General features: G+C 47.4%; 1 protein-coding gene across 5 annotated transcripts; it reads right to left on the minus strand.

Annotated features, from left to right (window-relative positions):
• On the minus strand, window positions 1-26,147 carry LOC136441339 (alpha-tubulin N-acetyltransferase 1-like). Of its 5 annotated transcripts, XM_066437579.1 has the most exons (11): window positions 25,683-26,145; window positions 23,312-23,375; window positions 21,108-21,199; window positions 20,785-20,842; window positions 19,774-19,887; window positions 9,586-9,687; window positions 8,858-8,903; window positions 8,264-8,329; window positions 2,944-3,100; window positions 2,212-2,640; window positions 1-2,043 (listed from the first exon to the last, which is right to left on the minus strand). In XM_066437579.1, exons 1-11 carry the CDS (start codon window positions 25,766-25,768, stop codon window positions 1,782-1,784), a joined length of 1,476 nt encoding a protein of 491 aa, XP_066293676.1. In that variant the 5' UTR covers window positions 25,769-26,145; the 3' UTR covers window positions 1-1,781. The 5 variants fall into 5 exon arrangements, with proteins under 5 accessions (XP_066293676.1, XP_066293677.1, XP_066293678.1 ...); XM_066437580.1 differs by lacking the exon at window positions 8,264-8,329 and having other exon boundaries at window positions 25,683-26,147; XM_066437581.1 differs by lacking the exons at window positions 21,108-21,199; window positions 23,312-23,375; window positions 25,683-26,145 and adding an exon at window positions 20,949-21,101.
• Between the last annotated feature and the right edge of the window lie 431 nt (window positions 26,148-26,578).

Here is a 26,578-nt window from a genome sequence, read left to right on the forward strand (position 1 = left end):
TCACAGTTTCATCATTGTCTGAATTATTCTACTCTTCTATAGATTACTATAATCCCTTTTATATCAGCTCTGCAGCGACATCATAGTCCTAAACAGCCGGTCACTATCACAAGAATAACAGTTAAGTGTTGACAACACATTTATGAAAACATATCATGAAAATAAAACGTTTTATCACATAATTCTTTTCTGATTTAATAAAATTTCCTGTCATATTGTTCTAAATATACATATAATATCCATACACAAACAAACGTGTAAATAAGACCCTATAAATGTATGGAATCTTTGGACACAAACAAACGAGATATCACAAAATGAATGCACATCACATTTTAACAGAAATAGCAGCATCGTGCAAATAAAGGTTTTAGAACAGACCAAGGTCCTGCTCTGCTGACTGCAGGCGAGTATGGGACTGTAAGTACAGGAATGATCGGCCGAGGTTCACTATAAGTACAGGAATGATCGGCCGAGGGTCACTATAAGTACAGGAATGATCGGCCGAGGTTCACTTAAAGTACAGGAATGATCGGCCGAGGTTCACTATTAGTACAGGAATGATCGGCCGAGGTTCACTTTAAGTACAGGAATGATCGGCCGGGGTTCACTATAAGTACAGGAATGATCGGCCGGGGTTCACTTTAAGTACAGGAATGATCGGCCGGGGTTCACTATAAGTACAAGAATGATCGGCCGGGGTTCACTATAAGTACAGGAATGATCGGCCGGGGTTCACTATAAGTACAGCAATGATCGGCCGAGGTTCGCTATAAGTACAGGAATGATCGGCCGGGGTTCACTATTAGTACAGGAATGATCGGCCGAGGTTCCAGGCTGGTTACCTGAGGCAAATCTGCTCTCCTAATGGCCTTCTAATCAATGTCATGCTTAACAGGCCTCAGTTCCATCAGGGATTTCCACTGCACAGCTACGTTGCTTCAGTGCTTTTGTTTGTATACTAAAAGCAGCCACCTGGCAAGACTGCAGAAGCATGCTGAGTTATGAGTTTGTATGAAAATGGAGGAGCGATGAGCTATATACTACTGCTGCAACTACTGTCAGACCGCTAAATTAGCTATTATAATACTACTACTGGTTAGATGAGCTATGGCAAGGTGCTTATTGGCTGGGCTTGCATCCCTTATGGAATGTCCCTGGTGCAGTTGCCTCCCATACGGAATGTCCCTGGTACAATTTCTCCCCATACAGAATGTTCCTGGTACAGGTGCTTCCTATATGGAATGTCCCTGGTACAGGTGCTTCCTATATGGAATGTCCCTGGTACAGGTGCTTCCTATATGGAATGTCCCTGGTGCAGTTGCCTCCCATACGGAATGTCCCTGGTACAATTTCTCCCCATACAGAATGTTCCTGGTACAGTTACTTGGTAGTCCACTGTTTTCTGCTGCTGCAGTAGTCGAAACACCCTGCAGCAGCAATCAGTCTTCCTTCAATCTTTTCCACTTAGTCCTTAGCTGACACAAGCTTCCTCAGCTCCCGTAGGTTTATTTCTGACCGCAACGGTCCTTCAGTCCTACAGGTACTTCCTATACAGAATGTCCCTGGTACAGGTGCTTCCCATATGGAATGTCCCTGGTACAGGTGCTTCCCATACAGAATGTCCCTGGTACAGGTGCTTCCTATATGGAATGTTCCTGGTACTAATAACTAAGGAATGTCCCTTGTACAGTCCTATTGGTAGAACTGGCACCAGTATCAAACCTGCCCGTGACTCGACTGTACCGTAGACAACATAGTTTAGTAAACCACAGTTCTGTTCACCATATGTTGTTTGCTCTTTGATTATTCTTGCTGTCCTTCAGACCTGTTGTTGGAACCCCCATGACGTTCCAGAAGCTGTTCTCCCTCCTGGCCTGCTGCGCTGTTAGAGTGTAGCTCAGGTCCCCTTCCTTCAGAACTGCATCACTCCGGAGGGAGGGACTCCCAGGGCTGGAACAGCCACCTATGTTTGCAGCTGGAACCTTTGCTGAGGGCGGGTGAATGCCAGATACAACAGCTTTGTTGTCTGGTATTCTCTGCCTGTAAAACAACAAACAAACACAATGTTAATGCACAGTTTGCCGCAGAGTATACCCTTGCCACACACTCATTATTCAACACACTCATTGCAATTTCTACCTGTATGCATCCATTGTTTCAAACACAAATTACAAACCTGTCCATTGTTTCACACACCTGGCTACATACCTGTCGAGAGGAGCTGTTTGTTGTGAGGACACCTTCAGGTGACCATTGCGAGTGGTGATGTCCCTGTAGTGCATGTAACCAGCTGTCGACCCAGGCTGCCCTGCTGTCGACCCAGGCTGCCCAGCTGTCGACCCAGCTTGCCCTGCTATTGACCCAGGCAGCCCAGCAGTCAACCCAGTCAGCCCCGCTGTTGACCCGGCCTGCCCAGCTGTTGACCCGGCCTGCCCAGCTGTTGACCCGGCCTGCCCAGCAGTCAACCCAGTCAGCCCCGCTGTTGACCCGGCCTGCCCAGCTGTCGACCCTGCCAAGTTCTGGGCACTTGCCCTCCGACCCTGCGTGCCGTCCTGAGCATATCTGCTGTACCTGCTGGCCTGAGCTCCCATCCTCCGATCCTCACTCAGCTCTACAGCAGCCAGGTTACCTAGGGAACTGCACAGAACAGAACAGTCAGTGGCGGTGGGTTAGCTGACCTTGACACTAAAGGTGTGAGTTAGGCTGACCTTGACACTATTGGTATGTGTTAAACTGACCTTAATACTGTTGGTGTGGGTAAGACTGACTTTGACACTGAGGATTAGGCTGACATTGACCCTGCTGGTTAGACTGACCTTGACACTGTTGGTGTGGGTTAGAATGACCTTGATACTGTGTGTGTAAGACTGACATTGACACTGTGTTAGACTGACCTTGACACTGGGTAAAAATGACCTTGACACTGTGGGTTAGACTGACCTTGACCTGTTCCTGTTGACTTCATGCTGCTGAAACCTGGAGATGAGGAGTCCAGTGGACGAGGGCCGACCTTGGTTCACAGCAATGTTCTGCAGAGCTGCCTTTTCCTGCTGCAGGTTCCTGGCAGATCCCCGCTGTCTGCTGGACATAGTAGAACCTAAAGAACAGCACAGAGGTGAGCTGTCTGCTGGGCACAGTAGAACACAGAGGTGAGCTGTCTGCTCGGAACAGCAGAACCAAAGAACAGCACAGAGGTGAACTGTCTGCTGGACACAGTAGAACCTAAAGAACAGCACAGAGGTGAGCTGTCTGCTGTACACAGTAGAACCGAAAGAACAGCACAGAGGTGAGCTGTCTGCTGGACACAGTAGAACCTAAAGAACAGCACAGAGGTGAGCTGTCTGCTGGGCACAGTAGAACCTAAAGAACAGCACAGAGGTGAGCTGTCTGCTGGACAGGGTAGAACCGAAAGTACAGCACAGAGGTGAGCTGTCTACTGGGAACAGCAGAACCAAAGAACAGCACAGAGGTGAGCTGTCTGCTGGGCACAGTAGAACCAAAGAACAGCACAGAGGTGAGCTGTCTGCTCGGAACAGCAGAACCAAAGAACAGCACAGAGGTGAACTGTCTGCTGGACACAGTAGAACCTAAAGAACAGCACAGAGGTGAGCTGTCTGCTGTACACAGTAGAACCGAAAGAACAGCACAGAGGTGAGCTGTCTGCTGGACACAGTAGAACCTAAAGAACAGCACAGAGGTGAGCTGTCTACTGGGAACAGCAGAACCAAAGAACAGCACAGAGGTGAGCTATCTGCTGGGAACAGCAGAACCAAAGAACAGCACAGAGGTGAGCTGTCTGCTGGGCACAGTAGAACCTAAAGAACAGCACAGAGGTGAGCTGTCTACTGGGAACAGCAGAATCAAAGAACAGCACAGAGGTGAGCTGTCTGCTGGGAACAGTAGAACCTAAAGAATAGCACAGAGGTGAGCAGTCTACAGGGAACAGCAGAACCAAAGAATAGCACAGAGGTGAGCTGTCTGCTGGGAACAGCAGAACCAAAGAACAGCACAGAGGTGAGCTGTCTGCTGGGCACAGCAGAACCAAAGAACAGCACAGAGGTGAGCTGTCTGCTGGACACAGTAGAACCTAAAGAACAGCACAGAGGTGAGCTGTCTGCTGGACACAGCAGAACCTAAAGAACAGCACAGAGGTGAGCTGTCTACTGGGAACAGAAGAACCAAAGAACAGCACAGAGGTGAGCTGTCTGCTGGGAACAGCAGAACCAAAGAACAGCACAGAGGTGAGCTGTCTGCTGGGCACAGTAGAACCTAAAGAACAGCACAGAGGTGAGCTGTCTGCTGGGAACAGCAGAACCAAAGAACAGCACAGAGGTGAGCTATCTGCTGGGAACAGCAGAACCAAAGAACAGCACAGAGGTGAGCTGTCTGCTGGGAACAGCAGAACCAAAGAACAGCACAGAGGTGAGCTGTCTGCTGGGAACAGCAGAACCTAAAGAACAGCACAGAGGTGAGCTGTCTGCTGGACACAGTAGAACCTAAAGAACAGCACAGAGGTGAGCTGTCTACTGGGAACAGCAGAATCAAAGAACAGCACAGAGGTGAGCTGTCTGCTGGGAACAGCAGAACCAAAGAACAGCACAGAGGTGAGCTGTCTGCTGGGAACAGCAGAACCAAAGAACAGCACAGAGGTGAGCTGTCTGCTGGGAACAGCAGAACCAAAGAACAGCACAGAGGTGAGCTGTCTGCTGGGCACAGTAGAACCTAAAGAACAGCACAGAGGTGAGCTGTCTGCTGGACACAGTAGAACCTAAAGAACAGCACAGAGGTGAGCTGTCTGCTGGACACAGTAGAACCGAAAGAACAGCACAGAGGTGAGCTGTCTGCTGGGCACAGTAGAACCTAAAGAACAGCACAGAGGTGAGCTGTCTGCTGGACACAGTAGAACCGAAAGAACAGCACAGAGGTGAGCTGTCTGCTGGGAACAGCAGAACCAAAGAACAGCACAGAGGTGAGCTGTCTGCTGGGAACAGCAGAAACAAAGAACAGCACAGAGGTGAGCTGTCTGCTGGGAACAGCAGAACCTAAAGAACAGCACAGAGGTGAACTGTCTGCTGGGAACAGCAGAACCAAAGAACAGCACAGAGGTGAGCTATCTGCTGGGAACAGCAGAACCAAAGAACAGCACAGAGGTGAGCTGTCTGCTGGGCACAGCAGAACCTAAAGAACAGCACAGAGGTGAGCTGTCTACTGGGAACAGCAGAATCAAAGAACAGCACAGAGGTGAGCTGTCTGCTGGGAACAGTAGAACCTAAAGAATAGCACAGAGGTGAGCTGTCTACTGGGAACAGCAGAACCAAAGAATAGCACAGAGGTGAGCTGTCTGCTGGGAACAGCAGAACCAAAGAACAGCACAGAGGTGAGCTGTCTGCTGGGCACAGCAGAACCAAAGAACAGCACAGAGGTGAGCTGTCTGCTGGACACAGTAGAACCTAAAGAACAGCACAGAGGTGAGCTGTCTGCTGGACACAGCAGAACCTAAAGAACAGCACAGAGGTGAGCTGTCTACTGGGAACAGAAGAACCAAAGAACAGCACAGAGGTGAGCTGTCTGCTGGGAACAGCAGAACCAAAGAACAGCACAGAGGTGAGCTGTCTGCTGGGCACAGTAGAACCTAAAGAACAGCACAGAGGTGAGCTGTCTGCTGGGAACAGCAGAACCAAAGAACAGCACAGAGGTGAGCTATCTGCTGGGAACAGCAGAACCAAAGAACAGCACAGAGGTGAGCTGTCTGCTGGGAACAGCAGAACCAAAGAACAGCACAGAGGTGAGCTGTCTGCTGGGAACAGCAGAACCTAAAGAACAGCACAGAGGTGAGCTGTCTGCTGGACACAGTAGAACCTAAAGAACAGCACAGAGGTGAGCTGTCTACTGGGAACAGCAGAATCAAAGAACAGCACAGAGGTGAGCTGTCTGCTGGGAACAGCAGAACCAAAGAACAGCACAGAGGTGAGCTGTCTGCTGGGAACAGCAGAACCAAAGAACAGCACAGAGGTGAGCTGTCTGCTGGGAACAGCAGAACCAAAGAACAGCACAGAGGTGAGCTGTCTGCTGGGCACAGTAGAACCTAAAGAACAGCACAGAGGTGAGCTGTCTGCTGGACACAGTAGAACCTAAAGAACAGCACAGAGGTGAGCTGTCTGCTGGACACAGTAGAACCGAAAGAACAGCACAGAGGTGAGCTGTCTGCTGGGCACAGTAGAACCTAAAGAACAGCACAGAGGTGAGCTGTCTGCTGGACACAGTAGAACCGAAAGAACAGCACAGAGGTGAGCTGTCTGCTGGGAACAGCAGAACCAAAGAACAGCACAGAGGTGAGCTGTCTGCTGGGAACAGCAGAAACAAAGAACAGCACAGAGGTGAGCTGTCTGCTGGGAACAGCAGAACCTAAAGAACAGCACAGAGGTGAACTGTCTGCTGGGAACAGCAGAACCAAAGAACAGCACAGAGGTGAGCTATCTGCTGGGAACAGCAGAACCAAAGAACAGCACAGAGGTGAGCTGTCTGCTGGGAACAGCAGAACCTAAAGAACAGCACAGAGGTGAGCTATCTGCTGGGAACAGCAGAACCAAAGAACAGCACAGAGGTGAACTGTCTGCTGGGAACAGCAGAACCAAAGAACAGCACAGAGGTGAGCTATCTGCTGGGAACAGCAGAACCAAAGAACAGCACAGAGGTGAGCTGTCTGCTGGGCACAGTAGAACCTAAAGAACAGCACAGAGGTGAGCTGTCTGCTGGACACAGTAGAACCTAAAGAACAGCACAGAGGTGAGCTGTCTGCTGGACACAGTAGAACCGAAAGAACAGCACAGAGGTGAGCTGTCTGCTGGGCACAGTAGAACCTAAAGAACAGCACAGAGGTGAGCTGTCTGCTGGACACAGTAGAACCGAAAGAACAGCACAGAGGTGAGCTGTCTGCTGGGAACAGCAGAACCAAAGAACAGCACAGAGGTGAGCTGTCTGCTGGGAACAGCAGAAACAAAGAACAGCACAGAGGTGAGCTGTCTGCTGGGAACAGCAGAACCTAAAGAACAGCACAGAGGTGAACTGTCTGCTGGGAACAGCAGAACCAAAGAACAGCACAGAGGTGAGCTATCTGCTGGGAACAGCAGAACCAAAGAACAGCACAGAGGTGAGCTGTCTGCTGGGAACAGCAGAACCTAAAGAACAGCACAGAGGTGAGCTATCTGCTGGGAACAGCAGAACCAAAGAACAGCACAGAGGTGAACTGTCTGCTGGGAACAGCAGAACCAAAGAACAGCACAGAGGTGAGCTATCTGCTGGGAACAGCAGAACCAAAGAACAGCACAGAGGTGAGCTGTCTACTGGGAACAGCAGAACCTAAAGAACAGCACAGAGGTGAACTGTCTGCTGGGAACAGCAGAACCAAAGAACAGCACAGAGGTGAACTGTCTGCTGGGAACAGCAGAACCTAAAGAACAGCACAGAGGTGAGCTATCTGCTGGGAACAGCAGAACCAAAGAACAGCACAGAGGTGAGCTGTCTACTGGGAACAGCAGAACCTAAAGAACAGCACAGAGGTGAGCTATCTGCTGGGAACAGCAGAACCAAAGAACAGCACAGAGGTGAGCTGTCTGCTGGGAACAGCAGAACCAAAGAACAGCACAGAGGTGAGCTGTCTGCTGGGAACAGCAGAACCAAAGAACAGCACAGAGGTGAGCTGTCTGCTGGGAACAGAACAGCGAAGTGGTGATAATTCTGTTCTCATTCTTTAATATACGTCGTTCATCGTGTCATAGTTTAACCATGTTGCACAGGCTCAAGCAACTGCCTGTGGTGCAACCAAAAGACCTTAGACCTCATTATGTCTATTCTTTTTCATATCTACAGATATTTCGTACATTGCAAAATGACAGAAATGCAAGACAAAATATGAGTGTAGCAGCATAAGCTCTATGGCGTGTTCTATCATAAGCTATATGGTGCGTGTGTACTAACTAAGGTACAAGGGAGGGTTAGGGTTAAAGTTAGGGTGTGGGTTGTTAGATAGCTATATAACATGTAAGGGGGGAGGGTTAGGGTAAAAGGTAGGGTGTGGGTTGTTATATAGCTATATAACATGTAAGAGGGGAGGGTTAAAGTTAGGGTAGTAGAGCTGTGTATAATTCTATAGCTGTATGTTACATGTACCGTACCCTCTCTCCTGTAAGGGTAGAGGGGAGGGTCAGGGTTAAAGTTAGGGTAGAAATGGTGTGATAGTTCTATAGCTTATGTATCATACCCTCTCTCCTGTAAGGGTAGAGGGGAGGCCTGTTGCGGGATGACTGCTTTCTTCCATATCTCGTGGCTGGGAGGAAAAAGGGTAAAACAAGTCTAAAGAAATAATAAAACATAAAAACTAAAGTGTAACTATGCACAGCCGTGAAAGTTTCCGATCTGATGATTCGTTAATCAGCTCTATTTGACTAATAATTACACGGCAGAAAAATCAAGCCTAAGAAATATGATAAAAGAACAACTTGCCACTGACCAGACCAGATTGGAAGGCTTTTATTTCAGCTTCCTCCCAAACCGACATTTGGTGAAATCAAACAATAATCGAAGGAACTTGTACAACTCTCATTACTCCTTCCATGTTAGTCACCCTTCTAACTGCAGGTGTATGTAGGAGGTACATGTTGAACCTACATGTGTAGGATGTGTATGTTGTACCTACATGTGTATGTAGGATGTGTATGTTGTACCTACATGTGTATGTAGGATGTGTATGTTGTACCTACATGTGTATGTAGGATGTATATGTTGTACCTACATCATACATGTGTATGTAAGATGTGTAGGTAGGGTGTACTCAGGGTGTACATGTTGTACCTACCAGGATTGTCTCTGAAGAAACCTTCAAACACCACAAAGTTGTTGACCTGTGGAAGATGCAAACAGAATGACATGACATATGGGCCTAAGGAGCAAGATTTCATGTTCTATTACTGATTTCATAGGCTCTGTACCACATAACATAGGCTCAGTACCACATTACATAGGCTCTGTACCACATTACATAGGCTCTGTACCACATTACATAGGCTCTGTACCACATTACATAGGCCCTGTACCACATTACATAGGCTCTGTACCACATTACATATAGGCTCTGTACCACATTACATACAGGCCCTGTACCACATTACATAGGCTCTGTACCACATTACATAGGCTCTGTACCACATAACATAGGCTCTGTACCACATTACATAGGCTCTGTACCACATTACATAGGCTCTGTACCACATTACATAGGCCCTGTACCACATTACATAGGCTCTGTACCACATTACATAGGCTCTGTACCACATAACATAGGCTCTGTACCACATTACATATAGGCTCTGTACCACATTACATACAGGCCCTGTACCACATTACATAGGCTCTGTACCACATAACATAGGCTCTGCATCCAACTGCATCAACCAGCTCCTAACGTCAGTCTCAGGTACTGCTGTTATCTAGGAGGTCTCAAAAACTTAAGCGTTCAAACTATTAAAAATTGAAAATTATATAACAGTCCATTTTGTTCGTACAACAGTCTATAGTGTTGCTTACCTGAGGGACAGTACCGGACAGTCCGTAGTGTTTCTTCAGGAATTTTGTAAACTTGTTGGAGGGTCTGTCGATAGCCAGGTGTTGGGGAGAAATTTTCTCCATCTGAAAAGACAAAAAGCTGACAGTAAATATCATGAGAGTGAGGACTTCACTCAGTCTGAACCAACCAGGCCTTACTAAAGAACCAACTAGACCTTACTAAAGAACAAACTAGGCCTTACTAAAGAGCCAACCAGGCCTTACTAAAGAACCAACCAGGCCTTACTAAAGAACCAACCAGGCCTTACTAAAGAACCAACCAGGCCTTACTGAAGAACAAACTAGGCCTTACTAAAGAACCAACCAGGCCTTACTGAAGAACCAACCAGGCCTTACTGAAGAACCAACCAGGCCTTACTGAAGAACAAACTAGGCCTTACTAAAGAACCAGCCAGGCCTTACTAAAGAACCAACCAGGCCTTACTGAAGAACCAACCAGGCCTTACTAAAGAACCAACCAGGCCTTACTGAAGAACAAACTAGGCCTTACTGAAGAACCAACCAGGCCTTACTGAAGAACCAACCAGGCCTTACTAAAGAACCAGCCAGGCCTTACTGAAGAACCAACCAGGCCTTACTGAAGAACAAACTAGGCCTTACTGAAGAACCAACCAGGCCTTACTAAAGAACCAACCAGGCCTTACTGAAGAACCAACCAGGCCTTACTAAAGAACCAGCCAGGCCTTACTGAAGAACCAGCCAGGCCTTACTAAAGAACCAACCAGGCCTTACTAAAGAACCAACCAGGCCTTACTAAAGAACCAACTAGACCTTACTAAAGAACAAACTAGGCCTTACTAAAGAACAAACTAGGCCTTACTAAAGAGCCAACCAGGCCTTACTAAAGAGCCAACCAGGCCTTACTAAAGAGCCAACCAGGCCTTACTAAAGAACCAACCAGGCCTTACTAAAGAACCAACCAGGCCTTACTAAAGAACCAACCAGGCCTTACTGAAGAACAAACTAGGCCTTACTAAAGAACCAACCAGGCCTTACTGAAGAACCAACCAGGCCTTACTGAAGAACCAACCAGGCCTTACTAAAGAACCAACCAGGCCTTACTGAAGAACAAACTAGGCCTTACTAAAGAACCAACCAGGCCTTACTGAAGAACCAACCAGGCCTTACTAAAGAACCAGCCAGGCCTTACTGAAGAACCAGCCAGGCCTTACTAAAGAACCAACCAGGCCTTACTAAAGAACCAACCAGGCCTTACTAAAGAACCAACCAGGCCTTACTGAAGAACAAACTAGGCCTTACTAAAGAACCAACCAGGCCTTACTGAAGAACCAACCAGGCCTTACTGAAGAACCAACCAGGCCTTACTGAAGAACAAACTAGGCCTTACTAAAGAACCAACCAGGCCTTACTGAAGAACCAACCAGGCCTTACTGAAGAACCAACCAGGCCTTACTAAAGAACCAACCAGGCCTTACTGAAGAACAAACTAGGCCTTACTAAAGAACCAACCAGGCCTTACTGAAGAACCAACCAGGCCTTACTAAAGAACCAGCCAGGCCTTACTGAAGAACCAGCCAGGCCTTACTAAAGAACCAACCAGGCCTTACTAAAGAACCAACCAGGCCTTACTAAAGAACCAACCAGGCCTTACTAAAGAACAAACCAGGCCTTACTGAAGAACAAACTAGGCCTTACTAAAGAACCAACCAGGCCTTACTGAAGAACCAACCAGGCCTTACTAAAGAACCAACCAGGCCTTACTAAAGAACCAACCAGGCCTTACTGAAGAACCAATCAGGCCTTACTAAAGAACCAGCCAGGCCTTACTGAAGAACCAGCCAGGCCTTACTAAAGAACCAACCAGGCCTTACTAAAGAACCAACCAGGCCTTACTAAAGAACAAACTAGGCCTTACTAAAGAACAAACTAGGCCTTACTAAAGAACCAACCAGGCCTTACTGAAGAACCAACCAGGCCTTACTGAAGAACCAACCAGGCCTTACTGAAGAACAAACTAGGCCTTACTAAAGAACCAACCAGGCCTTACTGAAGAACCAACCAGGCCTTACTGAAGAACCAACCAGGCCTTACTAAAGAACCAACCAGGCCTTACTGAAGAACAAACTAGGCCTTACTAAAGAACCAACCAGGCCTTACTGAAGAACCAACCAGGCCTTACTAAAGAACCAGCCAGGCCTTACTGAAGAACCAACCAGGCCTTACTAAAGAACCAACCAGGCCTTACTAAAGAACCAGCCAGGCCTTACTAAAGAACCAGCCAGGCCTTACTGAAGAACCAGCCAGGCCTTACTAAAGAACCAACCAGGCCTTACTAAAGAACCAACCAGGCCTTACTAAAGAACCAACTAGACCTTACTAAAGAACAAACTAGGCCTTACTAAAGAACAAACTAGGCCTTACTAAAGAGCCAACCAGGCCTTACTAAAGAGCCAACCAGGCCTTACTAAAGAGCCAACCAGGCCTTACTAAAGAACCAACCAGGCCTTACTAAAGAACCAACCAGGCCTTACTAAAGAACCAACCAGGCCTTACTGAAGAACAAACTAGGCCTTACTAAAGAACCAACCAGGCCTTACTGAAGAACCAACCAGGCCTTACTGAAGAACCAACCAGGCCTTACTAAAGAACCAACCAGGCCTTACTGAAGAACAAACTAGGCCTTACTAAAGAACCAACCAGGCCTTACTGAAGAACCAACCAGGCCTTACTAAAGAGCCAACCAGGCCTTACTAAAGAACCAACCAGGCCTTACTAAAGAACCAACCAGGCCTTACTAAAGAACCAACCAGGCCTTACTGAAGAACCAACCAGGCCTTACTAAAGAACCAACTAGGCCTTACTAAAGAACCAACCAGGCCTTACTGAAGAACAAACTAGGCCTTACTAAAGAACCAACCAGGCCTTACTAAAGAACCAGCCAGGCCTTACTAAAGAACCAACTAGGCCTTACTAAAGAACCAACCAGGCCTTACTGAAGAACAAACTAGGCCTTACTAAAGAACCAACCAGGCCTTACTAAAGAACCAGCCAGGCCTTACTGAAGAACCAGCCAGGCCTTACTAAAGAACCAACCAGGCCTTACTAAAGAACCAACCAGGCCTTACTAAAGAACCAACCAGGCCTTACTAAAGAACAAACCAGGCCTTACTGAAGAACAAACTAGGCCTTACTAAAGAACCAACCAGGCCTTACTGAAGAACCAACCAGGCCTTACTGAAGAACCAATCAGGCCTTACTAAAGAACCAGCCAGGCCTTACTGAAGAACCAGCCAGGCCTTACTAAAGAACCAACCAGGCCTTACTAAAGAACCAACCAGGCCTTACTAAAGAACAAACTAGGCCTTACTAAAGAACAAACTAGGCCTTACTAAAGAACCAACCAGGCCTTACTAAAGAACCAGCCAGGCCTTACTAAAGAACCAACCAGGCCTTACTAAAGAACAAACTAGGCCTTACTAAAGAACCAACCAGGCCTTACTAAAGAACCAGCCAGGCCTTACTAAAGAACCAGCCAGGCCTTACTAAAGAACCAGCCAGGCCTTACTAAAGAACCAGCCAGGCCTTACTAAAGAACCAGCCAGGCCTTACTAAAGAACCAGCCAGGCCTTACTAAAGAACCAGCCAGGCCTTACTAAAGAACCAGCCAGGCCTTACTAAAGAACCAACCAGGCCTTACTAAAGAACCAGCCAGGCCTTACTAAAGAACCAGCCAGGCCTTACTAAAGAACCAGCCAGGCCTTACTAAAGAACCAACCAGGCCTTACTAAAGAACCAGCCAGGCCTTACTGAAGAACCAGCCAGGCCTTACTAAAGAACCAACCAGGCCTTACTAAAGAACCAACCAGGCCTTACTAAAGAACCAACCAGGCCTTACTGAAGAACAAACTAGGCCTTACTAAAGAACCAGCCAGGCCTTACTAAAGAACCAACCAGGCCTTACTAAAGAACCAACCAGGCCTTACTAAAGAACCAACCAGGCCTTACTGAAGAACCAACCAGGCCTTACTGAAGAACAAACTAGACCTTACTAAAGAACCAGCCAGGCCTTACTAAAGAACTAACCAGGCCTTACTAAAGAACCAACCAGGCCTTACTAAAGAACCAACCAGGCCTTACTAAAGAACCAACCAGGCCTTACTAAAGAACCAATCAGGCCTTACTAAAGAACCAGCCAGGCCTTACTAAAGAACCAACCAGGCCTTACTAAAGAACCAACCAGGCCTTACTGAAGAACCAACCAGGCCTTACTGAAGAACAAACTAGACCTTACTAAAGAACCAGCCAGGCCTTACTAAAGAACTAACCAGGCCTTACTAAAGAACCAATCAGGCCTTACTAAAGAACCAGCCAGGCCTTACTAAAGAACAAACTAGACCTTACTAAAGAACCAACCAGGCCTTACTAAAGAACCAACCAGGCCTTACTGAAGAACCAACCAGGCCTTACTGAAGAACAAACTAGACCTTACTAAAGAACCAGCCAGGCCTTACTAAAGAACCAACCAGGCCTTACTAAAGAACCAATCAGGCCTTACTAAAGAACCAGCCAGGCCTTACTAAAGAACAAACTAGACCTTACTAAAGAACCAACCAGGCCTTACTAAAGAACCAACCAGGCCTTACTAAAGAACAAACTAGACCTTACTAAAGAACCAACCAGGCCTTACTAAAGAACCAGCCAGGCCTTACTAAAGAACCAATCAGGCCTTACTAAAGAACCAGCCAGGCCTTACTAAAGAACCAGCCAGGCCTTACTGAAGAACAAACTAGGCCTTACTAAAGAACCAGCCAGGCCTTACTGAAGAACCAACCAGGCCTTACTAAAGAACCAACCAGGCCTTACTAAAGAACCAACCAGGCCTTACTAAAGAACCAACCAGGCCTTACTAAAGAGCCAACCAGGCCTTACTAAAGAACCAACCAGGCCTTACTAAAGAACCAGCCAGGCCTTACTGAAGAACCAACCAGGCCTTACTAAAGAACCAACCAGGCCTTACTGAAGAACCAACCAGGCCTTACTAAAGAACCAACCAGGCCTTACTAAAGAACCAGCCAGGCCTTACTGAAGAACAAACCAGGCCTTACTAAAGAACCAACCAGGCCTTACTGAAGAACCAACCAGGCCTTACTGAAGAACCAGCCAGGCCTTACTAAAGAACCAACCAGGCCTTACTGAAGAACCAACCAGGCCTTACTAAAGAACCAACCAGGCCTTACTGAAGAACAAACTAGGCCTTACTGAAGAACCAACCAGGCCTTACTGAAGAACCAACCAGGCCTTACTAAAGAACCAGCCAGGCCTTACTGAAGAACCAACCAGGCCTTACTGAAGAACAAACTAGGCCTTACTGAAGAACCAACCAGGCCTTACTAAAGAACCAACCAGGCCTTACTGAAGAACCAACCAGGCCTTACTAAAGAACCAGCCAGGCCTTACTGAAGAACCAGCCAGGCCTTACTAAAGAACCAACCAGGCCTTACTGAAGAACCAACCAGGCCTTACTAAAGAACCAGCCAGGCCTTACTAAAGAACCAACCAGGCCTTACTAAAGAACCAGCCAGGCCTTACTGAAGAACCAACCAGGCCTTACTAAAGAACCAATCAGGCCTTACTAAAGAACCAGCCAGGCCTTACTAAAGAACAAACTAGACCTTACTAAAGAACCAACCAGGCCTTACTAAAAAATCCAACCAGGCCTTACTAAAGAACAAACCAGGCCTTACTAAAGAACCAACCAGGCCTTACTAAAGAACCAACCAGGCCTTACTGAAGAACCAACCAGGCCTTACTAAAGAACCAATCAGGCCTTACTAAAGAACCAGCCAGGCCTTACTAAAGAACCAGCCAGGCCTTACTGAAGAACAAACTAGGCCTTACTAAAGAACCAGCCAGGCCTTACTAAAGAACCAACCAGGCCTTACTAAAGAACCAACCAGGCCTTACTAAAGAACCAACCAGGCCTTACTAAAGAACAAACTAGACCTTACTAAAGAACCAGCCAGGCCTTACTAAAGAACCAGCCAGGCCTTACTAAAGAACCAATCAGGCCTTACTAAAGAACCAGCCAGGCCTTACTAAAGAACAAACTAGACCTTACTAAAGAACCAACCAGGCCTTACTAAAGAACCAACCAGGCCTTACTAAAGAACAAACTAGACCTTACTAAAGAACCAGCCAGGCCTTACTAAAGAACCAGCCAGGCCTTACTAAAGAACCAATCAGGCCTTACTAAAGAACCAGCCAGGCCTTACTAAAGAACAAACTAGACCTTACTAAAGAACCAACCAGGCCTTACTAAAGAACCAACCAGGCCTTACTAAAGAACAAACTAGACCTTACTAAAGAACCAACCAGGCCTTACTAAAGAACCAGCCAGGCCTTACTAAAGAACCAATCAGGCCTTACTAAAGAACCAGCCAGGCCTTACTAAAGAACCAGCCAGGCCTTACTGAAGAACAAACTAGGCCTTACTAAAGAACCAGCCAGGCCTTACTAAAGAACCAACCAGGCCTTACTAAAGAACCAGCCAGGCCTTACTGAAGAACCAACCAGGCCTTACTAAAGAACCAGCCAGGCCTTACTGAAGAACCAACCAGGCCTTACTAAAGAACCAGCCAGGCCTTACTAAAGAACCAACCAGGCCTTACTAAAGAACCAACCAGGCCTTACTGAAGAACCAACCAGGCCTTACTGAAGAACCAACCAGGCCTTACTAAAGAACCAGCCAGGCCTTACTGAAGAACCAACTAGGCCTTACTAAAGAACCAGCCAGGCCTTACTGAAGAACCAACCAGGCCTTACTAAAGAACAAACTAGGCCTTACTAAAGAACCAGCCAGGCCTTACTAAAGAACCAGCCAGGCCTTACTAAAGAACCAGCCAGGCCTTACTAAAGAACAAACCAGGCCTTACTAAAGAACAAACTAGGCCTTACTAAAGAACCAACCAGGCCTTACTAAAGAACCAGCCAGGCCTTACTAAAGAACCAGCCAGGCCTTACTAAAGAACCAGCCAGGCCTTACTAAAGAACCAGCCAGGCCTTACTAAAGAACAAACCAGGCCTTACTAAAGAACAAACTAGACCTTACTAAAGAACCAACCAGGCCTTACTAAAGAACCAGCCAGGCCTTACTAAAGAACAAACCAGGCCTTACTAAAGAACAAACTAGGCCTTACTAAAGAACCAACCAGGCCTTACTAAAGAACCAGCCAGGCCTTACTAAAGAACCAGCCAGGCCTTACTAAAGAACCAGCCAGGCCTTACTAAAGAACAAACTAGGCCTTACTAAAGAACAAACTAGGCCTTACTAAAGAACCAACCAGGCCTTACTAAAGAACCAGCCAGGCCTTACTAAAGAACCAACCAGGCCTTACTAAAGAACCAGCCAGGCCTTACTGAAGAACCAACCAGGCCTTACTAAAGAACCAACCAGGCCTTACTAAAGAACCAGCCAGGCCTTACTAAAGAACAAACCAGGCCTTACTAAAGAACAAACTAGGCCTTACTAAAGAACCAACCAGGCCTTACTAAAGAACCAGCCAGGCCTTACTAAAGAACCAGCCAGGCCTTACTAAAGAACCAGCCAGGCCTTACTAAAGAACAAACCAGGCCTTACTAAAGAACAAACTAGGCCTTACTAAAGAACCAACCAGGCCTTACTAAAGAACCAGCCAGGCCTTACTAAAGAACCAGCCAGGCCTTACTAAAGAACCAGCCAGGCCTTACTAAAGAACCAGCCAGGCCTTACTAAAGAACAAACCAGGCCTTACTAAAGAACAAACTAGGCCTTACTAAAGAACCAGCCAGGCCTTACTAAAGAACCAGCCAGGCCTTACTAAAGAACCAACCAGGCCTTACTGAAGAACCAACTAGACCTTACTAAAGAACAAACTAGACCTTACTAAAGAACCAACCAGGCCTTACTAAAGAACCAACCAGGCCTTACTGAAGAACCAACCAGGCCTTACTGAAGAACCAACCAGGCCTTACTGAAGAACCAACCAGGCCTTACTAAAGAACCAGCCAGGCCTTACTGAAGAACCAACCAGGCCTTACTAAAGAACCAGCCAGGCCTTACTGAAGAACCAACCAGGCCTTACTAAAGAACCAGCCAGGCCTTACTAAAGAACCAACCAGGCCTTACTAAAGAACCAACCAGGCCTTACTAAAGAACAAACTAGGCCTTACTAAAGAACCAACCAGGCCTTACTAAAGAACCAGCCAGGCCTTACTAAAGAACCAACCAGGCCTTACTGAAGAACCAACCAGGCCTTACTGAAGAACCAACCAGGCCTTACTAAAGAACCAGCCAGGCCTTACTGAAGAACCAACTAGGCCTTACTAAAGAACCAGCCAGGCCTTACTGAAGAACCAACCAGGCCTTACTAAAGAACAAACTAGGCCTTACTAAAGAACCAACCAGGCCTTACTGAAGAACCAACCAGGCCTTACTGAAGAACCAACCAGGCCTTACTAAAGAACCAACCAGGCCTTACTAAAGAACCAACCAGGCCTTACTGAAGAACCAACCAGGCCTTACTGAAGAACCAACCAGGCCTTACTAAAGAACCAGCCAGGCCTTACTGAAGAACCAACTAGGCCTTACTAAAGAACCAGCCAGGCCTTACTGAAGAACCAACCAGGCCTTACTAAAGAACAAACTAGGCCTTACTTAAGAACCAGCCAGGCCTTACTAAAGAACCAGCCAGGCCTTACTAAAGAACCAGCCAGGCCTTACTAAAGAACAAACCAGGCCTTACTAAAGAACAAACTAGGCCTTACTAAAGAACCAACCAGGCCTTACTAAAGAACCAGCCAGGCCTTACTAAAGAACCAGCCAGGCCTTACTAAAGAACCAGCCAGGCCTTACTAAAGAACCAGCCAGGCCTTACTAAAGAACAAACCAGGCCTTACTAAAGAACAAACTAGACCTTACTAAAGAACCAACCAGGCCTTACTAAAGAACCAGCCAGGCCTTACTAAAGAACAAACCAGGCCTTACTAAAGAACAAACTAGGCCTTACTAAAGAACCAACCAGGCCTTACTAAAGAACCAGCCAGGCCTTACTAAAGAACCAGCCAGGCCTTACTAAAGAACCAGCCAGGCCTTACTAAAGAACAAACTAGGCCTTACTAAAGAACAAACTAGGCCTTACTAAAGAACCAACCAGGCCTTACTAAAGAACCAGCCAGGCCTTACTAAAGAACCAACCAGGCCTTACTAAAGAACCAGCCAGGCCTTACTGAAGAACCAACCAGGCCTTACTAAAGAACCAACCAGGCCTTACTAAAGAACCAGCCAGGCCTTACTAAAGAACAAACCAGGCCTTACTAAAGAACAAACTAGGCCTTACTAAAGAACCAACCAGGCCTTACTAAAGAACCAGCCAGGCCTTACTAAAGAACCAGCCAGGCCTTACTAAAGAACCAGCCAGGCCTTACTAAAGAACAAACCAGGCCTTACTAAAGAACAAACTAGGCCTTACTAAAGAACCAACCAGGCCTTACTAAAGAACCAGCCAGGCCTTACTAAAGAACCAGCCAGGCCTTACTGAAGAACCAACCAGGCCTTACTAAAGAACCAACCAGGCCTTACTGAAGAACCAACCAGGCCTTACTAAAGAACCAGCCAGGCCTTACTAAAGAACCAACCAGGCCTTACTAAAGAACCAACCAGGCCTTACTAAAGAACCAACCAGGCCTTACTAAAGAACCAGCCAGGCCTTACTGAAGAACCAACCAGGCCTTACTAAAGAACCAACTAGGCCTTACTGAAGAACAAACTAGGCCTTACTGAAGAACAAACTAGGCCTTACTAGAGAACAAACTAGACCTCCAAAACCTATGGTGGAATGCAGGGATGCAGAAGGACCCCCCCCTTGAGCATGTGGGTTAGGCAGGACCCACCTTGAGCATGTGGGTTAGGCAGGACCCCCCTTGAGCATGCGGGTTAGGCAGGACCCACCTTGTACATGTGGGTTAGGCAGGACCCACCTTGTGCATGTGGGTTAGGCAGGACCCCCCTTGAGCATGCGGGTTAGGCAGGACCCACCTTGAGCATGTGGGTTAGGCAGGACCCACCTTGAGCATGTGGGTTAGGCAGGACCCACCTTGAGCATGTGGGTTAGGCAGGACCCACCTTGAGCATGTGGGTTACGCAGGACCCACCTTGAGCATGTGCTGGAACAGTTTGTGGCCACACCCTGTCCTCTGCCTTGACTCGTGAACGTAGAAGTCCAACACACACAGAGGGGTCAGCTCCACCTGCGCGCCATGGTGGTCCTGGGGGGATAAACAGGGTTAGCTCAACACAACTTGCACACCCACTGTGAGAGTTACAACACAACTTGCACACCCACTGTGAGAGTTACAACACAACGTGAACACCCACTGTGAGAGTTACAACACAACTTGCACACCCACTGTGAGAGTTACAACACAACTCGCACACCCACTGTGAGAGTTACAACACAACTTGCACACCCACTGTGAGAGTTACAACACAACTTGCACACCCACTGTGAGAGTTACAACACAACGTGCACACCCACTGTGAGAGTTACAACACAACTCGCACACCCACTGTGAGAGTTACAACACAAATGGCACATCCACTGTGAGAGCTACAACACAACTTCCACACCCACTGTGAGAGTTACAACACAACTTCCACACACACAGTGAGAGTTACAACACAACTTCCACACCCACTGTGAGAGTTACAACACAACTTGCACACCCACTGTGAGAGTTACAACACAACTTGCACACCCACTGTGAGAGTTACAACACAACTTGCACACCCACTGTGAGAGTTACAACACAAATGGCACATCCACTGTGAGAGCTACAACACAACTTCCACACCCACTGTGAGAGTTACAACACAACTTCCACACACACAGTGAGAGTTACAACACAACTTCCACACCCACTGTGAGAGTTACAACACAACTTGCACACCCACTGTGAGAGTTACAACACAACTTGCACACCCACTGTGAGAGTTACAACACAACTCGCACACCCACTGTGAGAGTTACAACACAACTCGCACACCCACTGTGAGAGTTACAACACAACTTGCACACCCACTATGAGAGTTACAACACAACTTGCACATCCACTGTGAGAGCTACAACACAACTTCCACACCCAATGTCACAACTCTGTACTTACAAGTATGAAGAGTTTCTTGGTGCCAACTTTGATGAAGCCCACTGCTGCTCCTTTCCCACTATGGGAAAAATAGAAAAAAGAACATTAGGGAATGTTCCACTTCTCCCACCTTTGACCTTTCCTTGGCATAAAACCTGACCTTGACCTTGGTCAGAGTTCCTAACCCGTTAGCCTGTGCATCCTTCAGGACATACATGCGATGGTCGGAGTTCCTTACCCGTTAGCCTGTCCATCCTTCAGGACATACATGCGATGGTCGGAGTTCCTTACCTGTTAGCCTGTGCATCCTTTAGGACATACATGCGGTGGTCGGAGTTCCTTACCTGTTAGCCTGTCCATCCTTCAGGACATACATGCGGTGGTCGGAGTTCCTGAGTTTGTAGGTTGCGGTGATGGGTCCGTGCAGACCCTGTGCCTGGGGGACAGACAGAAGAGTGAGTTTGTAGGTTGCGGTGATGGGTCTATGCAGACCCTGTGCCTGAGGGACAGACAGAAGAGTGAGTTTGTAGGTTGCGGTGATGGGTCCGTGCAGACCCTGTGCCTGGGGGACAGACAGAAGATTGAGTTTGTAGGTTGCGGTGATGGGTCCGTGCAGACCCTGTGCCTGGGGGACAGACAGAAGAGTGAGTTTGTAGGTTGTGGTGATGGGTCCGTGCAGACCCTGTGCCTGAGGGACAGACAGAAGAGTGAGTTTGTAGGTTGCGGTGATGGGTCCATGCAGACCCTGTGCCTGGGGGACAAACAGAAGAGTGAGTTTGTAGGTTGCGGTGATGGGTCCATGCAGACCCTGTGCCTGGGGGACAGACAGAAGAGTGAGTTTGTAGGTTGCGGTGATGGGTCCGTGCAGACCCTGTGCCTGAGGGACAGACAGAAGACTGAGTTTGTAGGTTGCGGTGATGGGTCCATGCAGACCCTGTGCCTGGGGGACAGACAGAAGAGTGAGTTTGTAGGTTGCGGTGATGGGTCCGTGCAGACCCTGTGCCTGGGGGACAGACAGAAGAGTGAGTTTGTAGGTTGTGGTGATGGGTCCATGCAGACCCTGTGCCTGAGGGACAGACAGAAGAGTGAGTTTGTAGGTTGCGGTGATGGGTCCATGCAGACCCTGTGCCTGGGGGACAAACAGAAGAGTGAGTTTGTAGGTTGCGGTGATGGGTCCATGCAGACCCTGTGCCTGGGGGACAGACAGAAGAGTGAGTTTGTAGGTTGCGGTGATGAGTCCGTGCAGACCCTGTGCCTGGGGGACAGACAGAAGAGTGAGTTTGTAGGTTGCGGTCCGTGCAGACCCTGTGCCTGGGGGACAGACAGAAGAGTGAGTTTGTAGGTTGCGGTGATGGGTCCGTGCAGACCCTGTGCCTGAGGGACAGACAGAAGAGTGAGTTTGTAGGTTGCGGTGATGGGTCCATGCAGACCCTGTGCCTGGGGGACAAACAGAAGAGTGAGTTTGTAGGTTGCGGTGATGGGTCAGTGCAGACCCTGTGCCTGGGGGACAGACAGAAGAGTGAGTTTGTAGGTTGTGGTGATGGGTCCATGCAGACCCTGTGCCTGAGGGACAGACAGAAGAGTGAGTTTGTAGGTTGCGGTGATGGGTCCATGCAGACCCTGTGCCTGGGGGACAAACAGAAGAGTGAGTTTGTAGGTTGCGGTGATGGGTCAGTGCAGACCCTGTGCCTGGGGGACAGACAGAAGAGTGAGTTTGTAGATTGCGGTGATGGGTCCGTGCAGACCCTGTGCCTGGGGGACAGACAGAAGAGTGAGTTTGTAGGTTGCGGTGATGGGTCCGTGCAGACCCTGTGCCTGGGGGACAGACAGAAGAGTGAGTTTGTAGGTTGCGGTGATGGGTCCGTGCAGACCCTGTGCCTGAGGGACAGACAGAAGAGTGAGTTTGTAGGTTATGGTGATGGGTCCATGCAGACCCTGTGCCTGGGGGACAGACAAAAGAGTGAGTTTGTAGGTTGCTGTGATGGGTCCGTGCAGACCCTGTGCCTGAGGGACAGACAGAAGAGTGAGTTTGTAGGTTGCGGTGATGGGTCCGTGCAGACCCTGTGCCTGGGGGACAGACAAAAGAGTGAGTTTGTAGGTTGCTGTGATGGGTCCGTGCAGACCCTGTGCCTGAGGGACAGACAGAAGAGTGAGTTTGTAGGTTGCGGTGATGGGTCCGTGCAGACCCTGTGCCTGGGGGACAGACAGAAGAGTGAGTTTGTAGGTTGCGGTGATGGGTCCGTGCAGACCCTGTGCCTGAGGGACAGACAGAAGAGTGAGTTTGTAGGTTGCGGTGATGGGTCCGTGCAGACCCTGTGCCTGGGGGACAGACAGAAGAGTGAGTTTGTAGGTTGCGGTGATGGGTCCGTGCAGACCCTGTGCCTGAGGGACAGACAGAAGAGTGAGCGGAGATCTGTGGTGAAGATTTCTCCTCGCTAGTTCCGGCATTGAACAGTAACATCTTCGTAATTATTGTAACAAGTTTATTTACAAGAATCAAAGCTGAGATTTTAACAACACAAAGTTGAGCGGATAATCTGCAACCTACCTTAGCTGAAGCCTCGCCCAAGTCATCAATCACCTTCGCCAGGTTTTGGTCCAGCGGCTCATTGCTACTAACAGGTGTCAATCATGTTAAAATGTGTCAATCATGTAAACACAGATGTCAATCATGTCAACACAGGTGTCAATCATGTCAACACATGTGTCAATCATGTTAAAACACATGTACAGGTGTCAATCATGTTAAAACACAGGTGTCAATCATGTTAGAACACAGGTGTCAAACATGTTAAAACACAGGTGTCAATCATGTTAAAACACAGGTGTCAAACATGTTAGAACACAGGTGTCAAACATGTTAAAACACAGGTGTCAATCATGTTAAAACACAGGTGTCAAACATGTTAAAACACAGGTGTCAGACATGTTAAAACACAGGTGTCAATCATGTTAAAACACATGTCAATACAGTGGTAGAAATACTTTTTTTCAGTGTTCTGCAATATTGCAGAATGTCAAAAAAATTTTCTGCAATTTGAAAATATTTTCTGCAAATACATATTCCTCCAACCTTCTCAACTTCATAATGCCTACCTATTTACATTATATCTAACTTTGCAACATTGCTGTAACGTTAATTCTTTATTCTCACTCTATCTTTGATTATCACTAGCAAAGTTTCAAAGAGGAACATGCATGTGTGTGTAAAATATTCAAATTAATAGCGAAAATTGCAACAGCAAAAGCATATTTATTCAATCAAATCAAATATTCGTTTGATACAGTATGTGTATTAGAATTAAAAACAAATTCAACAACCTGCCAGATAAGGAGGACAAGGGCATTATATCCTTGCGAGAAATGCATGTTCTGATTCGTATCATAATTAATATATAAGATCACACGACCTGACTGGCACAGCCACGGCCCACAGAAAAATATGACAAAAAACGAGAAAAAATGTAAAATTCAATATAAAACGCCTTTACGCAAACCTTAGCCTCTGTGTAGTTTTTGGTATAAATCTGAAACATCGCTATCGGTTTCAAATATCGGACTCAGACTTCGGACATTCGGGGAGACTCCGGAGGCGGCCCGGCGATGTTAGTTTTTCACGGTGGGTGCCCCCCTCCCCAATGTCTTGGTACAGGAGAAAGTGTTCCGCCTTTTCCACACAAGGCGGTGCTCAATGGCTATCCGAGAAGTTCTCAACCTCATCGCTGCCATCTGGGCTTCAAGGACCACGGGCTAATGTAGTGGCCACCGTTTCGTTCCTTCTGTCATCGCGCCCATGCCCCGAGTTCGGGCTCTGAAGAAAATCGCATGCTTGCAACATACTTTACGCTAGAAACATCCAGGAATTGTTCTCCCGCCTTTTGCCGTCCTCGAGATCGTGACTGCGGAGATTAGCAAGGGTTGACGGAAATGCATGAATTTGACATTTTCTCACATGATTCGTCTTCAAAGTCATCACGGAAAGTGTCGAAACACCCCGAAAAAACTGACTCAAGTAGCACAGGGCAGTGGGAAAGCACCGAAACGCCGCCATCTTGTGCAGCGCTTTGGGTTTCAGTTTATATTTCAATGCCGCTAGTTTGCTTACTAGTAAGTTTATAGAAATTATTATCTCCTGAATTGAGAGCCATTGAATCCCGAGTCTGACCATTTTTCTTCTGCAAAATTGCAGATTGTTTGATTTTTCTTCTGCAATCTTGAAAATCTTTCTGCATTTTGCAGATTGTAGATGGGTATTTCGAACGCTGCAATATATGTGTCAACTATCTCTAATTAACATCATTTGCATACTTGGGACAAGTGAAATGGTCTCGATCCAAAGTAGCACCCAGCTTTGCCGCTTTTTCAGTATTAAAAAATGCCTAAGATGTTGATGTGACCAAAACATTGACACGTGTGATATGATAATAACGCTGTAGTGATAACAAACATGGCGACATTGACATGTGTGATATGATAATAACTCCCAGGACCATTGATATGTGGATACCATCATGCATACATTTATCTATGTCAACATAGTATACTATGAGTATTTAAACCTGCGATGTTTACGGATCAATACATACTGTGTTATAGCAGATTTTACCCCTTGCCATATGTTTAATCTATCCGGTGGATTCGGCAACACTCCGGTAATTAAAGAGGACCGAAAGATAAATGTACCGTTACACAGGATATGATGATTATAATCCCGTGGGACTTCATGTCACATGAGATAATTTACCCGTTCTGGGAACACGGCTGCCAGCCGAAGTGAGCTCATAAGAAGCTATCCCCAGCTCCTTGAACCCCACAAGCTAGTTTACGTGTCGTTAAGTCCGACTCGGCCTTGCCACAACAGACTACACCCAGGTTCGCCCGTTTCCAGGCAATCACAACAAACCAGACATTATTTTCACCTGACTTTCCGGAACGGCGCAAGGTTGCTATCCACGAGCGAGATTTCCTCCCCGAACAGACCATGAATGTTGAAGGGAAACTCCATGGCTTCCCAAGTCTCGCCCAAGGTCTACAGTTTGCCTAACAGTTGCCAAACACAGGAAAATCGCCGAATATAAACACCGTTCCTCAAAACTCGCCCGCCTTGCGTCTACCTGCCGCCATACTGGTAATAACTCCCGTCATGCACCGCGGCTGGGAGCGTCCATTATTTAAAAAGGGGGTTTCCGATGAGAGGTTGATGGAGCCGTCAGTATCGGGCCGAAAATACTTGCAGAAATCGTTCAGAAATGAGATAGTTAATGGGCATTTAGACTTGCAATATAGCTTGACTCCTAACTCAAAAGCTTCCAGTCAAACTATCACCATAATTGTCTCATCAGGTTGGTATTCAAACCTTTTCTTCCCTATAGCTACCGGCGGTTTCTGCAGCTACTCCGCTGCCGCCAGGAGGCATATGTGTTGCTGATTACTCTTCAAGACTGTTGGATCCAGTTACAGTCTTTAAATATCCATGCTTTCCTTCACAGTAGGGAAACAAATCGTTTTCGCTACTTTTCTTAAGCTTCTTCCGTTCCAAACGAATAAGGTCAACGTCCGGAACCAGACTGTCACCATGGTTACTGGTAAAGTAGCAGACAACCCGTGCCGGTGGTGTTCGATTACATTATGTAGCAACTAGCAACAGAGCTGGTCGTCATATATATCAATGTCTTTGAGTTACGATAAACAGAGTAGTAGTTTTGTAAGGCTAGACGATGTGGAGGGAAACATTATGCATTTGCTGGCAAATGTTACCTTGCACAGTCTGTTTCGGTGATGATTGGTACGTTTTCATCACGATTCTTCGGTCGGG

Source organism: Branchiostoma lanceolatum, chromosome 9 (assembly GCF_035083965.1).
Source record: "Branchiostoma lanceolatum isolate klBraLanc5 chromosome 9, klBraLanc5.hap2, whole genome shotgun sequence".
Taxonomy (NCBI): Eukaryota; Metazoa; Chordata; class Leptocardii; order Amphioxiformes; family Branchiostomatidae; genus Branchiostoma; species Branchiostoma lanceolatum.

Coding starts and splice junctions, on each gene's coding strand:
- LOC136441339 (XM_066437579.1), bottom strand. CDS start 25,768: ATGGAGTTTCCCTTCAACATTCATGGTCTGTTCGGGGAGGAAATCTCG. Junction 23,376..25,682: donor GCGCCGTTCCGGAAAGTCAG/GTGAAAATAATG, acceptor ACCTGTTAGTAG/CAATGAGCCGCTGGACCAAA. Junction 2,044..2,211: donor CAAACAGCTCCTCTCGACAG/GTATGTAGCCAG, acceptor GTTGTTTTACAG/GCAGAGAATACCAGACAACA.